Source organism: Pinus tabuliformis, chromosome 9 (genome assembly GCF_031772625.1).
Source record: "Pinus tabuliformis cultivar Carrire ecotype Pingquan chromosome 9, CPIR1, whole genome shotgun sequence".
NCBI lineage: Eukaryota > Viridiplantae > Streptophyta > Pinopsida > Pinales > Pinaceae > Pinus > Pinus tabuliformis.
The window spans coordinates 1,049,294,430-1,049,310,183 of NC_142307.1; the positions used below are offsets into that span (position 1 = coordinate 1,049,294,430).

General features: G+C 42.8%; 1 protein-coding gene across 2 annotated transcripts in view; it reads left to right on the forward strand.

Annotated features, from left to right (window-relative positions):
- Nucleotides 1–15,754, forward strand: part of LOC149152298 (protein unc-13 homolog) — a 535,466-nt gene that overhangs the window by 149,771 nt on the left and 369,941 nt on the right. For both annotated transcript variants that reach the window (XM_089438315.1, XM_089438316.1), the window contains 2 exons: nt 1,941–2,144; nt 2,479–2,580. In XM_089438315.1, coding sequence (XP_089294441.1) covers nt 1,941–2,144; nt 2,479–2,580 — 306 coding nt within the window. The remainder of the gene's footprint in view (nt 1–1,940; nt 2,145–2,478; nt 2,581–15,754) is intronic.

Below are 15,754 nucleotides of genomic sequence, written 5' to 3' on the forward strand. Positions count from 1 at the left end.
GCCCCACTGTCTGATCTCCTACTAGTTCCTCCATCGGTTGGAACTAGTTTAACTGACTTTAACTCAGTTAAACTGAATTAACTAATTACAACTCAAAATAAAGTCAACCATGGCTCCTATAATGTAGGAGACACTCTCTATGATTCAAGTTAGACCCTCAACTTGAATTAACTGAGCCAACTAAGTCAAATTAACTTAGTTAACTCGTACAAGTTGTCTTGTGATGTGGAATTACAATTTTATTGATTCAGGTTAGACCCTCAACTCGAATTAACTGAGCCAACTAAGTCAAATTAACTTAGTTAACTCGTACAAGTTGTCTTGTGATGTGGAATTACAATTTTATTCCTAATTTAATTCAAGGACAAAATTAAATTAGGATTTTCTTGTTGCATTTTTCAACATATCCCAAGTTAATATTTTATTTTGTAAGGCCAAACACAACTAAATCTGTCTTGCAGGGACTTCTGAGTTTCCAAATTATTCTCCACCACCATTGTTTTTAAATTCTCTTACCTCTACTTTCTCTATCTTTGCTGCATAGCCTAGCTTTGCTGTATATATTTCTGCACCTTTGTGTTTTGACCACTTTAGGTCATCTTCTTAACTAATCAGAATGAGAACAGTGTGTTTCAGGAGTTGAATGCGTTGGTTCCATTCATTGTTAAAGCATTTTGAAGATTCAACTCATTTGCTTCCTTTCAGTCATGTTTCCACTGAACAACTGCCCTTGTGGCTTTTGCTTCTTCCAAACTGAAAGTACCTTGGTTATGGAGAGCAACTAAAAGTGGCTCTGACAGCCTGAAATTTCTAAGAGACCCTATCCAAGGGTCTTCCTCAACCCTGACTCTGTTCCCTTCCTGACTCTCAAGCTAGAGAATTGCCAGCCAGAAGAAAAGCCTTGGTTTCCAAACAATTGAAGCCCCTTTGAAGTTCTTCTTATTATTTCTTGAGGCTTCTCTAGAGCCCTTTCTCATGTATTTTTCTCTCATCACTCTATCCCATAAACCTTCATTATGAATCATTCTCCAAACACTCTTTGTCGCCAAGGCTTGCCCAAAGTTTACATGTTCTTTAACCCGCAACCACCGGCCTTATTTTGTTGGGCAATTCTGCTCTATTTCACTAATTGAATGTGTTCCTGTTTCCCAGTCAATCTAAACCATTTTTTCCTGATTTTTTCCAGCATTCCCTTTGGAATATGACTGAAGGACAACCAGTATATTGGCATGCTTTCCAACACAGATTTTACTAAGATCAATCTGGCCCCTTGGGACAGCCACTTATAACATCAATTTGTCACTGTCTTCAATCTTCTTATACAGCTAGAACCATTCTGAGAATTTATAATTATTTGGATTTAAATGACAACCTACATACTTGATTCCTTTGTCAAAGGAACTGGATTTGAGGGGGATGATCTGAGGAATCTGCCTTTCCAAGTCTTCTCTTGTGTCACTAAAGAGGATAGATTTTTTTTGATAATAAACTTCCTTCTCTGTTACCTTACAATAAAGGACCGAAACTTCTTTGATTTCTCGCCTAACTTTTTAGGGCCTAACTAGAGAGCTATTTAATTTAAAATAAACTTATGGTACGGTTCATCTCCATCTGTGCCATTGCTTTCTTGCATCCAATCATACACAAGTTGGTATGCTTGGTATCTGTAAGAAGCAGTTTGACCAGTTAATTTATATGCATCACTCCACTAGGAAATTCTATTATATGGTAAAGCCTTTTAATATGTTATTTAGACTTTCTGGGTAAATAGACACTGTTATTTTAAGTACATTGTGCGTAACTGGTATAATGTTTTGGTCTGAGCAGATAGCTTCTTTCTGGTCCTAGTCTAGAGTTAAAAGTTCTCAATCAAAAGTTCTTCTTCCCTTTTCACTTGTGTATCTTTGGTTCTCCATTTTTTATCCTCCATTCTTTTTCAGGAGGCAACTGTTTCTGGAGAAACATATTTTGGAGCCTTAAGAGCTCTTCAGGCATATGCGAGTCTCCTTGCAGAAAGAGCAAGAGAAGGAGACCAGATGGGAGAATTTTGTCACTGGGCTGACGGTTATCACTTGAATGTTCGGCTTTATGAGATGCTTCTATGCAGTGTTTTTGATATCATGAATGAAGGAAAGATAATGGAGGTGAGTTGCCCAGACTTCTCTTGCTTATATGATGTTTTCTTGTTATAATATGCTTGGTTTGATAAGCTGGTTCCTAGTGGTTCTTGCTAGTAAGTGGCCGTGAGACCAATTCAAAGAGTATAACCATTTCCATACACAACACTGCTTATAACCTATTTCATGTCTTTATTAACTCTTCAATGGATATCCTAGGCGTCTTCGGCCAGATTACCATGGTTCTTGTTCCTTCAGATTTTATAATGATATGCTAGTTATTGGTAACAAATTTAAGGCCAATGCGTAATGCTCATTTTAATGTCCTATAAATAATGTTTCCAGGTATACTTGTGTGTAGGAAGTTGAAGAAATTCTTGAGCTTCTGAAATCAACGTGGAGGGTATTGGGCATCTCCCAGACTGTCCATGATGCATGCTACACTTGGGTTCTTTTTAGACAGGTGATTTCTTTCGGCATGTTTTAGATCCTAGGCATTGAGTCTTTGTTCATCCTGGACAGTGACATTTACTGGTATTAAAAAACAGGAAATGCAGGTGTCTTTCTGTACCACTTGTAATATTGAAACTTGTTTGAACAATTATAACTTAATACTCTAATTTGTGATAGGATATCATGTAGACTTCATCTTTTACTGATCTTTTCTGAGCTAAGGGCCATATTTTCTATAAGTTGGCATATTCAGGTAGCCTTCAACACCTCTTGGCATTGTAATTTTCTGATTACATGGAAGAGATCTTTGTGTATTTCTTATGGAATGAACACCTATTATACAACAAATTTGAGAAATCACAGGATAATATTATAGTAAACATGGATTAGATAAAAATAAGATAATTTGACTAATGTCCAACAAATGATTAAAAGAAAGGTAAATGGGACTAGAAAGTATAATCAGTAATGCCAATCTGTAGGGGTGGCTAAGCTACCCTGTAAGCATGAAACATAAAACAAAATAGAAAAAGAACAAGCAAGAAAACATGAACTAAATATTTCATCCAAGAAGGGGAATGAAGAGATGGTGCAAGAGCTTGTCTACAGGTACATATTATCGCTCAAACTCCCTTCTAGAGGGAAAAGTCCTAACCCCAATAAGAGAGCCTAGAGGCAATTTTCAGGCAAGCCACCCCCTGTCACCTTGGTGGCCTTGCCCCACTCTTTAGGGTCTAGACTCTAGACTACAGGAATTATATCCTACTCAAGAGGGGAATATTTAAAGGTCAAGCTAAGCTAAGTCCCTGAGTAAGGAAGGAAGTTCTTTTACTTAGTTTAACAAAGACTTAAGAAATTTGACACTACTAACTCTCTGTGTGCAAGGCTGGTTCAAGTGTATGAATATTAAGTTAAATCAGTTAGCTACGAATGGATGTAATTAAATGAGTGCTTATTCGTGCAATGAGATTTACGCTTGGAAAATGAGAGACGTATCTTGCTGAATTAACCACGAAACATGAGATGCTGTCAATGTGTGAAACATGTATCAAATCACACAATGAAATGCAACCATGAGATTAAGTCATTGCATCATTCATTCATCATGCCATCAAGATCAAAGATTAAGAGTCTTATTGTCATAATCAAGATACCATCCACAATTAAGAGATCATATGCCAAATTCCAATAACTCTGCTTTAGGACAGCAAAAGAAAAGTTATAGCATGAATGGGTTAGGTGCAATGTTGAACCATGAAATCACCAATCTTACTGCTGTTATATAAGATAGATAGGACAGCAGAATTATGTAGTTGATTATACCTATTTATAACATTCAAAATACCATCCAATTCTTACAAGATTATAAACATTTAGGGCATGTAGACTTGGTGTATAAGTTTGAAAAGACTGATGAAAATGATGTATCTTAGAACTTGCCAGAGTGATGTGATTATAACAGTGAGCAAACCCCTCAGCATTCAAGGCACATTTACTTGTGTATTAGGACAGATTGTTATCATGAAAGACGAGTTTTAGAGTATTCCATGTTGATTATTGTATCTCGAATAGGAACTTCTGCACAGGCTTTGTGTCAAATGTGCATGAAGTTGTTCAAAGTCCTTTCCAAAATTGTCTATGTTGCACAGGATTTCAGGACGGGGAACGATGGGGACGAGGGGACGTGTGTCTGGGATGGCTAGAGCAAACCCCTAAATTTTTCAGGGGATGTGGGTTGGGGACAACAATTATATATATATAAAGAATATTAAAAATTTATAAATCACCATAAACATTTGTAGTTGCTTCAAGCTTGTAAGCATAACAAGCTAAACTATATAGTATTATGCACAACCCTTACACTTTCCAATCCTGAAAAAGCTCAAGCAGTTCAAAAAGGGACTGAATGACCTTTTGTTATTGGCTGTTAGACATGAGCAAAATGCAGTTTAGCTTTAGGAAACTTAAGCTTATCTATTTTCATTTTACAATAAGGTCCATGAAGGATCTATATTGGAAAATTCATTAGGGCAGCATTTAATTCATTTTTCCATACATGACATTTACTTGTGATGTTTAGTTCTTCTTCTTCATTAATATGCTTATGTTCTTATCATCAAATAAATTCCAAAACAAGAAGATCACAACCACACATAATGAACACAAGATATAGGCTCCAAGCCAGGGAAAAACCCCTCCAAGGGGAAAACCCAAAAAGAACTTCTCTTCTTATAGAATCAACTTCAAAGGAGACTTCCAAGACCAAACCCTAGACCAAGGCTGCTACCAAAAACCAAGCCATCTAGTCAATCTTACTGTGAAACCCATTTTAACAATTTAACCAGAATCTAGAATTGTGCCCTAAATTTGTTAGTCCAGACACTAAAGTTTGAAACTGAATCTAAATAAAATGCAGAAGAATACCTGGAAATCAATTTGAAGGTGTTTCTAGTTTTTTGTTGTTCTTGCTCCCACTACCAAACCGAAGTTTCCTCCCAGCCTATCTAGGAATCAATCTATTCGTTCTCTAGATCCAGAAGACTTCGTACAGGTCTTTTGCCCCCCATGCCCATAACCCCAAGAACAATTGCTCAATTTTCTCTTTATTTGTGACTCTCACGGTAATTCCTCCTGCATCTATAAGACCAGAAATAAGAACTGTCTCCTTCATGCCCTCCTCGGTCTTTTTATATCCCTTCGATGTCCACCGTCTCCCAATTTATCACTGTCTTCCATTCCTCTGATGTCGGTCTCTTCCTTTCTAGAATCCCCCTGTTTAGAGCTGGTTGTATATATTAAATGTGATGGAGCATTTGGATATAGTTTTTATTTAGTTTATGAATTATCCATATCTTGTTTTATTTTTTTTTATATTTTAATTAAATTATTTTATTTGAGTTAAATAAATTACTTTATTTCAAAGTTAATAAATTACTTTATTTTTGTTTTGTACGCCGGGTAAGTCCTTCATTCATTAAAGTAAAAACAGATTACAAACACGTAAAAGACTTTCAGTGGCCTCAACTTGCCCTATGGGAAACCATGTCCGTTGGCCACCGAAATGCATTATATGCCATCCAAAATCTAAAAGTTCTATGTTTGTCCATCAAGGCTCTATATGCCTATAAGTCTGACCAACTGTTTCTACTAATATATCTACAGCATGCCGAGATATATAACTGTTAAAAACTAGCAAAATTCCACGACAACTAAACGTAAAAGCATCAACTAATCAAAAGACTCCACTGGAGCTGGGTCTTGTGCACTAGAACACGACAACTCTGTCTAAGGGAGGCACTGAGTGTGCTCCTCAATGCAGTCTAGGCGCTTGTTCTGATGCTGAATCTGAACCTGGATCAAATGTAGCTCTCTTTGAATTTCCTACAATCCCGGGTTTGTCTCCTTGACATGCCGCGGAGGGGTCATTATGGCTCTGGCCACTAGGCTCTTCATAATCCAGTAAAGGTGCATCGTGTGCTCGTACTGTGTGAGACGGCCACGGGTGTTTCCCAGCTTTGGGACAAGATCCTTCCCAGCTTGACTTCCACGTTTGCCCTGTGGTTAAGATCAGTTTCCCAGGTTTTAATCAAATGTGTAATGTTCCAAACTAGGAAAAATAGTGCTATGCAAAGCAAACAATAAAAACAACACCATAAAATTGAAACATTCAGTGCACACCCATAAAATGTCTAGGAATAACCAACAATTGAGCCATTTTATTACAATCTGGGAGAAAAGTACAATAATGTGGAAGTGGTGCACCTGGGCTTGCTTCAATGGCAAGCGTGATCAAGCCCAGGTGGTAATATGTCAAGCCTAGATGGCACAAATAACTACTGCAATGATGCCCTGTGCCGCACTTGTGAAACTGTGCTATCTACTGCAAAGATGCTATTGGAAACCCCACCTCCGATGCTCAGAAAATTACAGGAAATTAACTCCGACCTCTCCATCAAATACCCAGAATAACCCACGAAGGAATTGGCCAAATGTTGACCTTGGAATTTTGGCCCAAATTCCCCTTAACTCCTCTCGCTGTTGGCTGAGTTGGGACCCCTGTTTGACCCCTTAGATCTGCCTAGAAAATTCTATAAAATTAGGAGTTTGATCCTTGCCCAAAACCTAGAAAAACCCAAAAAAGGTTTCCCTTGGTTCAAACCTTAAAAAATTGACCCTTCATAGCTTGGCCCTCCTCTAATTTCGAATTTTGTTGCTGTGGCTAATGTTGTCAACCATTTCTCTTCCAACTCCAGCAATCCTCCTCAAGTGGCCCTCCAAATGATCTCCCAGCCTCCTAGCTCCAAACTCCCCCGGATGGTGCTGCCCTAAAGAGTCTCACTCCAATGACTACGTAGTCACAGAGGAGATGACGCAGTCCTGCGTGTGATGAAATGAAATTTGTGTGTAGGATGGCCCTCTTGTCTATAACTTCCCTTTATACTCCTGAAAATGATGAAGGATGCTCCTATCTCCCCAACTTCTCGGAGTGCCTCGCGTTGTGATTGCGCAATCCCTGCGTTGTTGTTACTCCCACTGCTGCTGGTACTCGACTTACAACTCTTGTAACTCGTCCCCCTGCCGTTTCTATGAACTGAGATGAAGAAGAACTCCCTTCTAGGGCTGGCACTCGAAGTCCACTAAAGCGAGGGTTGAGATATCTGCTCGGAGACACTCGTGCTAAACAACATAGTAACTCGGCTAAGCAGCTCGAGCAACTAAGATTGAGTTCAATATGTCAAAAGATAAGATGTTGAAATGAGGAGAGTTTCCTTCTTTATATAGATTTTGTGGAGCACTTTTCCCTCCATCGTGGGTCCCTCACTTAACCATCGATTTCCCCTCCATGCAAATCGAATTAGGGAATGTGTATTCTTTAAGTGTGGGTGGCCCCCACGTACAAATTAACCACATCGAAATAACTTCTACTAAGTCTTGCCTCCTAATAAAATTGAATGGGCCCCATCACCTCAAAATTCGGCCCCAAAATGCAGAAATTATTCTTGTTCCAAAACAATTTAGGAAGGGACATTACAGTCCTCCCCTCCCAAATGTTGCTTGTCCCCAAGCAACTTTAGTGTTGGATGCTCAAGTATGCGCTCGCCCTCCCAAGTAGCATCCTCATCCGGCAAGCTCCTCCAATTCACCAAAAATTGCTTGTCCTCAAGCAATGCCTGAGCAAGCATCCTCTCTAACTGCTGCTCCCCACTATCACTGCAAAATGTGCCAGGGTCCTAGATGTGCCACCGGATCGTGCCTGACCTCTGCACTGTCCTGATATGAAAGAATCCTTCAATACTAGGATCCCAGGCCATCCTGTCCAACATGAAGCTCCACTCATTATGCTGCCCAATGCAAGTACCAGAAGTCCCCTACTCCATCAGTGACTTGCTAAAGCCCAATGGAAGATTTGTATGATCTCCCCTGTAGTAGCCAATGCATCCTTGAAGGTTATTGAGCTATGATGCCCCAGTCCCCTGCTAGTCCAAGAGTGGTGCCACCATGCTGACATTGTGCTACTTTGGCTATGACATACTCCCCATTGTGCACAGACAATGTCCTCCCCTCCTGAGGCCTAGTGGCGAAAAATTTGTGAGAGTCAAGCTCATCTTGCCCGAGCATCTCCATGATGCCAATATCTAACTCTCCATTGCCAGTCTCAACTCTGAGCCATAACAGGAAAAGTCTGCTTTGCCATGTAGTGGAGGTTTCAGTGATCCCCCATGTGTCAACCCCAAAGTGAACTGGATCATCCTCTGCCATGGCCCATGACCCTGCTCGTCACAAAGTGGAGTGATCTGCCTGCCAACCGGATCCCCAGGTTTCCCAAACATATGGGGAGCTCATAACTCCCACTCCTTACAGGATGTCGCTGCGTAACATCGTTACTAGCTACAACCCATCCGGTCCTCATCTCTGATCCTTGTATGTATTCCCTTGGTGGACCCCAAGTATAATGAGTAGGTATCATGCTTGTTAACCTGCCCTGCTCCTACTAGACCACGTAGTGAAATCTGCTATCCCAACTCTTGATGATACACCTCGACACTGCTTGGATTCTGGGTACCCTCCTGTAGACGAAGTCTACCATCCACCGTCCCTCAAGTATGAGCTCAAGGGTGGAATATATGCTACCTCGGCTATCAACCATGCCATCCCTAAACCTGTATTCAACAGTTCGTGCACCTACCAAGGGTCTCAACTGAAGAGTCTCCTCTTGGCTCATGGCATGCAATGTCTCATCCAACTGTCTAGGGTGAGCCTCCCATACCCTGCTGCTTGAATGGAGAGTGTCAAGGGGAAACAACCAAACACTCTGTGACTGTAAGCAACACTGGAGGATGATGGGCAGGTATGTCCCAAACGGTATGATCAAAATTTTGTCGGAATGCCCAAGAGTGATCCTACAGACGACACTCTCTCTGCCTTGGATCTATTGATAACTCCCTCGAAGCCCTGTCTCCGCTAAGCATGGTGTCCCCAGATGCTCAACAATGTCCTCATCGATCCTAGGTGAGCTGCATCCAACGGTACACCTAATGCCCCTATCCATATGCCTCCTTGGAGGCAACGCTCCAAGAGCCCGCTGCGCCGCACCATGCATCACTGCACACCACCAAGCAACACCACATTCCTCGACATGCCACTGTATGCCACAACCTGTCCCTGTACACCACTGGATACCCCCGGCTATGGCTATGCCATCCCGTACCGTCCCATGTCTCGCCTGTATCATTACACCGATCAGTTTCTGCATGTACTCAATGCGATGTGAGGCACTCCCCCATGCGTCTCCATGCCCATCTGTAGACCAATGCTCCACGCTAGATGCTCCTACCCATCCCCGAATGGGATGGCCTAAAGCTGTGTTCCTATGCGTCGGCCCACACCCGACTAGTATCATCACCTCCATTGTCGCATCATCATACCCTCCGGCAAATGGATCTTCACTCCAAATCCTCCCTGAGGGATCCGAGAAGTGAAACTCTCTATGCGCCAGTAGTGATGCTACACCTGCGCTGCTCCTCTGAGTCCTTTGTGCCCCACACAAAAATGAAAAATCCCCAACTCCAACAAGGTGCTTTCTGGTGTCCTGCCAATGCCACCTCCTCCGATAAACTCCTGCCAGAGTGTGCTGATCACCCTATGATCTTGTGTACAAACGTCATACCAAGTCAACCCAAGAAGCTTGTCCATAAACTAGTTGGCCATTGGTGTTGACTGAAACTCTCCGAACGCTCGACTGCTAGGTCAACTATACCCTCTAGGTCATAGTCAACTGGTACACATGGGAAATGATAGGTGCTTCCTACCGGATCCCAATGCCAGTTGGGGCTTCCAGCATACCTAGTGCCTGGAATCTCTTGCTAAGCTACACCCAGGTCCGCCACCATGTCCATAGCGCACTCCATAGGTTACCAACTCAGAATTGCTTGCCATCCAACCCCAAGAAAGGGATCAAATGCATGAATTCCTGCACATAGAACAACCCCAGCATGCGGGTGTTGCACCCTGTGCAACTCAGGTCGTCTCATCTCGCTATCTTGGTCAATACATGACTAGGTAGCTTTGTCTCTCTCTGTATAATGGGCCAAGGTAACCTAACAGTGCTGCCAACCCCGTCTATGTATGCTCGAAGAGGGTTGCTCTCACGCCTCAGTGTGCACTCTAGCTGCACCAGTAGGGAATCCAACCGATTCCCAACGTGAGTTAATTTGGCTGTGGACTTGGCACAAACAACTCTCATGCCCTCCAGCTCCTCGTTTTGTTGCAGAATAGCCTCACACACTAACGCGACCTTCCTTTGTAATGCTAGGTCACTTTGAAACTGGTGGAACTGCCATGGGCATCTATCACCTGTAAACTCGGTCACATTTCTAGATACCTCAGCTACTGTTGGAATCTCGTCCATGGGTGGCAACCCCTCAACAGATGGCCCTATGTGTGTAGGCCCTATCCTCTCCATTAAGGCGTCAACTGGGGCTATCAAAGAGGTCTCTAATAAAGGTGACTCTTGCGCCACACCGATTATATTGATGTGCTTGTCACCATCTTATGGGCTCTCAACATCATGCTCAACCCCCTCCTCAGGCTCCTGATATCTAAATCTAGGTCTCCACCAGCAAAAGCACCCCCTGGTCTCCCCCTTTAATCGTCTCTGTCCTTCCTGCTCCTTTCTAGGAGATCTGGTGCCCTGATATGGTCGCTTTCCCCACATGATGTAGATGGTTGCACCCCCACAGCCTGCTCACCTCTAACGTCTCTGTTGTAAGGGTGAGGATGGGTTTGGTTTGTCACCCTCCTCAACTGGGCTAACCTCTCATCGTCCCAAGGAATTCTAGCCCAAAATTTCGACATACCAGATTTCCCTTTAGCCATGGGTTTGTCTCCGGTTTCACCCCACTATGCACTCATACCCAAAGCTTCCATGATCTTTTGGCTAATTTTCCACAACCGAGCCAAGATCATGCTCTGATACCACTGTAATGTTCCATACTAGGAAAAATATTGCTATGCAAAGCAAACAATAAAAACAACACCATAAAATTGAAACATTCAATGCACCCCCATAACAAGTCTAGGAATAACCAATAGCTGAGCCATTTTATTATAATCTGGGAGAAAAGTACAATAATGTGGAAGTGGTGCACCTAGGCTTGCCTCAATGGCAAGCGTGATCAAGCTGAGGTGGTAATATGTCAAGCCCAGATGGCAAAAATAATTGTTGCGATGATGCCCTGCATTGCGCTTGTGAAACTGTGCTATCTGCTGCAATGATGCTGCTGGAAACCCCACCTCCGGTGCTTAGAAAAATATGGGAAATTAACCCCGACCTCTCCACCAAGTACCCATAATAACCCACGAAGGAATTGGCCAAATGTTGACCTCGAAAATTTCGCCCAAATTCCCATTAGCTCCTCTAGCTGCTGGCTGAGTTGGGACACCTGTTTGACCCCTTAGATTTGCCCAGAAAATTCTATAAAATTAGGAGTGATGCTTGCCCAAAACTCAGAAAAACCCAGAAAAGGTTTCCGTTGGTTCCAACCTTCAAAAATTGACCCTTCACAGCATGGCCCTCCTCCAATTTCGAATTCTGTTGCTGTGACTGATCCTGTCAATCTCTGCTCTCCCAACTCCAACAATCCTCCTCAAATGGCCTCGAAATGATATCCCAGCCTCTTAGCTCCAAACTCCCCCAGATGGTGCTGCCCCAAAGAGTCTCACTCCAATGACTGCGTAGGCATGGAGGAGATGATGCAGTCATGCATGTGATGAAATGAGAGTTCCGTGTAGGATGGCCGTCTTGTCTATAGCTTCCCTTTATACTCCTGAAAATGATGAAGAATGCTCCTTTCTCCCCAACTTCTCGGAGTGCTTCGCGTTGTGATTGCACAATCCCTGTGCTGTTGTTACTCCCCCTGTTGCTGGTACTCGACTTACAACTGCTGTAACTCGTCTCCCTGCGGCTGTGACGAACTGAGATGAAGAAGAACTCCCTTATAGGGTTGGCACTCGAAGTCCGCCGAAGCAAGGGTTGAGATTTTTGCTCGAAGACACTTGTGTGATAAACAACACCGTAACCCAGCTAAGCAGCTCGAGCAACTAAGATTGAGTTTAATATGTCAAAAGATAAGATGCTGAAATGAGTAGAGTTGCCTTCTTTATATAGATTTCATGGAGCACTTTTCCCTCCATTTTCCCTGCATCGTGGGTCCCTCACTTAACCATCGATTTCCCCTCCATGCAAATCGAACTAGGGAATGCATATTCTCCATGTGGGTGGCCCCCACATACAAATTAACCACATCGAAATAAATTCCACTATGTCTAGACTCGTAATAAAATTGAATGGGCCCCAAAATGTAGAAATTAATCCAGTTCCAAAATAATTTAGGAAGGGACGTTACAAAATGTTTGACATCCGCAGGCATGCTCGAATTGTATGCCTGCATCGTTTCCTGAAGTCTTTGAGCGTTGGTGCACCAATCGCTCCTCCTCGACGTTCTGACTGAGGGCGATGCATTCTCCCTCGTTTTCCTATACTTGCTGCCATTTCCATGGCCTCCAGTCCCATTGTTTTTGTTCCTTGAACCATCCTATACTGAACACTGTCACGTCGAGCGCAGCTGGGCCACTCCAGAAGCTCCATCACCAGCGCGAGCCAAGAAATATTCACGCTATCTCAAAAGACACTAATATTACAAAGACCTACCAGTATCGCTTTCCATTCTTTCTGGTTGCAGTGACAGTTCCAATGAGCAACACCTCCACCACGAACTGACCAATGCTGAACACCAAGACCGCAGAAGAATCCAACTGAATCTTACCGAGGGAGAAATGCCCAGTGATTGAGGTGTTGTCCACCAAAACAACTGGGCAGGGTACTGCTTCCCTCGTGGGACCTTTCTGATCACACACCGCATGTCCTTCATCTTAACTCCACACCGTTCTCGCATGCATGTACTGATGGTTGGCCCCCTCCTGGCCTTATCTCCTAATGTTACTCCCATCGTCCAAATCCCAAAGTGGATTGCCCTGCCTTCTCTCACCCCGATCGGGGGAATAAATTACTTTATTTAAATAAACCACTTTATTTACTTTAATTAAGTTAATTATAAATTAAATACCCCAGTTGATATATTCATTATATTCTTGTGAGTTAGGAATTTACTTCAATAATCAATTCATTACCTTAAACTTAGACATTTTCTAATGTTAGCCAGTCTGTGTACTAGTGCAGCACATGCGATACATGTATATGTAGCTATCATATGCATGTTAATATTTCAATGTTTGCTATAACTTGAGGTGGGTCATTACACTTACAAGACAAGATCTCCAATGAATTAGGGTTCTTCTAGCCTTTTGTTCTTTCAAAGACTGCCTGTAGCACTTATTGCAATTTCAGACCTGAGATAACCCTAGACTTCTTAGGGTACTCGCATGTGTGAGCAACAGATAGCAAGATTTCAGGCCTTCGCATTCTCTCTAGGGATTCCTCCTCCTTCGCTAGCCTTCTCTCTTGTCTTCTAGGACTCTCACATTCCTTCTCCATTGCAGATCGAACACAAGAAGATACTTGATGGATGTGTGTAACAATAGTTCAAATATCTTCCTTTATATAGCCTTTCCTAGGGCTTCAATAGCCCTCACAAGGATGACTAGTTCCTAGCTGGCCGACTTGGTTCTTAGGAGCCTTCTAGACATTTCCATATAAAAATAATCTTTCTTTCTTTGATACAAGCTCCTAAGAGGGTCTTTCACAATAACGACTCTTTTGACTCATGATAAACCTAGGAGACCTAATGACAAATAACTTGTTAAAATTGGCAACTAGGGCCAAACTCCATGTGGGTCATCTTATTAATGGAAGCTAATATTTTTCTTAGACCCCTCTCATCAAGAGGTGTAGGATTGATCTAAAGATCATCCAATTCCGATAAGTATTCATGTAGATATGAATTTATTTGTGTTATGGGACAATTCGTCAAGGTCGGCCAACAACCAAATAAACCCCACTTGTGTTCAATGTTTTAGTATAAATAGAGGTGGCCTTCAAGTCATTTCAACACACTTGGGATTTCTTCCTCTCTACTTGTCTTTGGGTTTTGGTAGGAGGAGAGATCCTAAGGGATAACACTGCCCTAATCTAGAGGGCAGAAGCTAGAACTGCCGGGAACAACCGGAACTGTCGAGAAAGCTAACATAGAGGGTAGAAGTCGGAACTGCCGGGAACAATCGGAACTGCCGGGAACAATCGGAACTGCTGGGAACTGTCGGAAAGCCGGGAAAGCTGACGCAGAGGGAAAAAGTTGGAACTGTCGGGAAAGCTGACGTAGAGGGCAGAAGCTGGAACTGCCGGGAATTGTCAGAACAGCCGGGGAAGCTGACGTAGAGGGCAGAAGCCAGAATTGCTAGAATTGTCGGGAAAGCTGACGCAGAGGGCAGAAGCCGGAACTTCCGGGAACAACCAGAATTGCTGGAACAGCTGGGAAAGCTGATGTAGAGGGCAGAAGCCGGAATTGCCGGGAAAGCTAACGCAGAGGGCAGAAGTCGAAACTGCCGGGGACAGTGGGAACTGCTGAAACAGCTGGGAAGCTGACACAAAGGGCAAAAGCCAGAATTGCCGGGAACAGTCAGAACTGTCGGAACAGCCGAGAAAGCTGACGAAGAGGGCAAAAGCCGGAACTGCTGAGAAAGCTGACGCAAAGGGCAGAAGCTAGAACTACCAGAGTGTTTATCCGGGGTTTCAGCCGGAGTATCTGTCACCAAAGGAGAGCAACATGCAAGGGACAAGCATGTATTGGTATAGCTAGCATGCAAGGGACAGCTAGCATGCAACAACAAGCATGCTAGGGACAATAAGCATGCTAGGGACTACAAGCAAGCAAGGGACAACAAGCAAGCAAGGTGTAGCCAACACATAGGTTAGTATGGAAACATGGTGTAGCAATGGCACATAATGTAGTACAATGATTGGTACAATCATGATTAATGAAGCATGAGGAGATGAATCATAGTGATGAGGGGTGCAGCATGGTGTAGCACGGTGAGGTGCAACATGATGACGAAATGCAACACAACAATAGGTGAAGGAGTCACCTTGGAGAATTAGTTGAAGCAACATGTCTTCAACTGATCTCATGTATCATCTTCTTAGAGATGATCTATGGTCTTATCTAGATAAGTCAAAGTGTTGACTTCTGTTGTAAACGTACTATCTCTCTCTCTCTGCTGAACTATTGAAGAACATATAAGAAGAATTGATCAAGGGTTTCCCCACATTGGGGTTTGTCCTTGGCTAGCGCCACATCTTGTGTCCTCTTGTCTTGGCTTGTCTTCTGCGATTTATATTTATGTTCTATCAACAGTTTACTGTAATGCTGATGTGATTGCTAATCTTGAAATGATATTGAGCTAACTGTGAAAATTGAAATAAATTGCTCTAGCATAGAAGATACCTAAACTAACATGGAATCAGAGCTAAGGTGAAGACAAAGCCCAAACAAGAGTGAAAGAACAATCACCGAAAACAGTTGGGAAAGGACAAAAGGATCAATGGATTCCTCATCCCTCTTCAAATTCACCAAGGGTGAAGTCAAAGCAGAGTATATTATCAGAATGACACAACGAAAGCTTCTGATGGCCTACCTAAAGATCACTTCATTAGGAAGTCCGAACCTAAG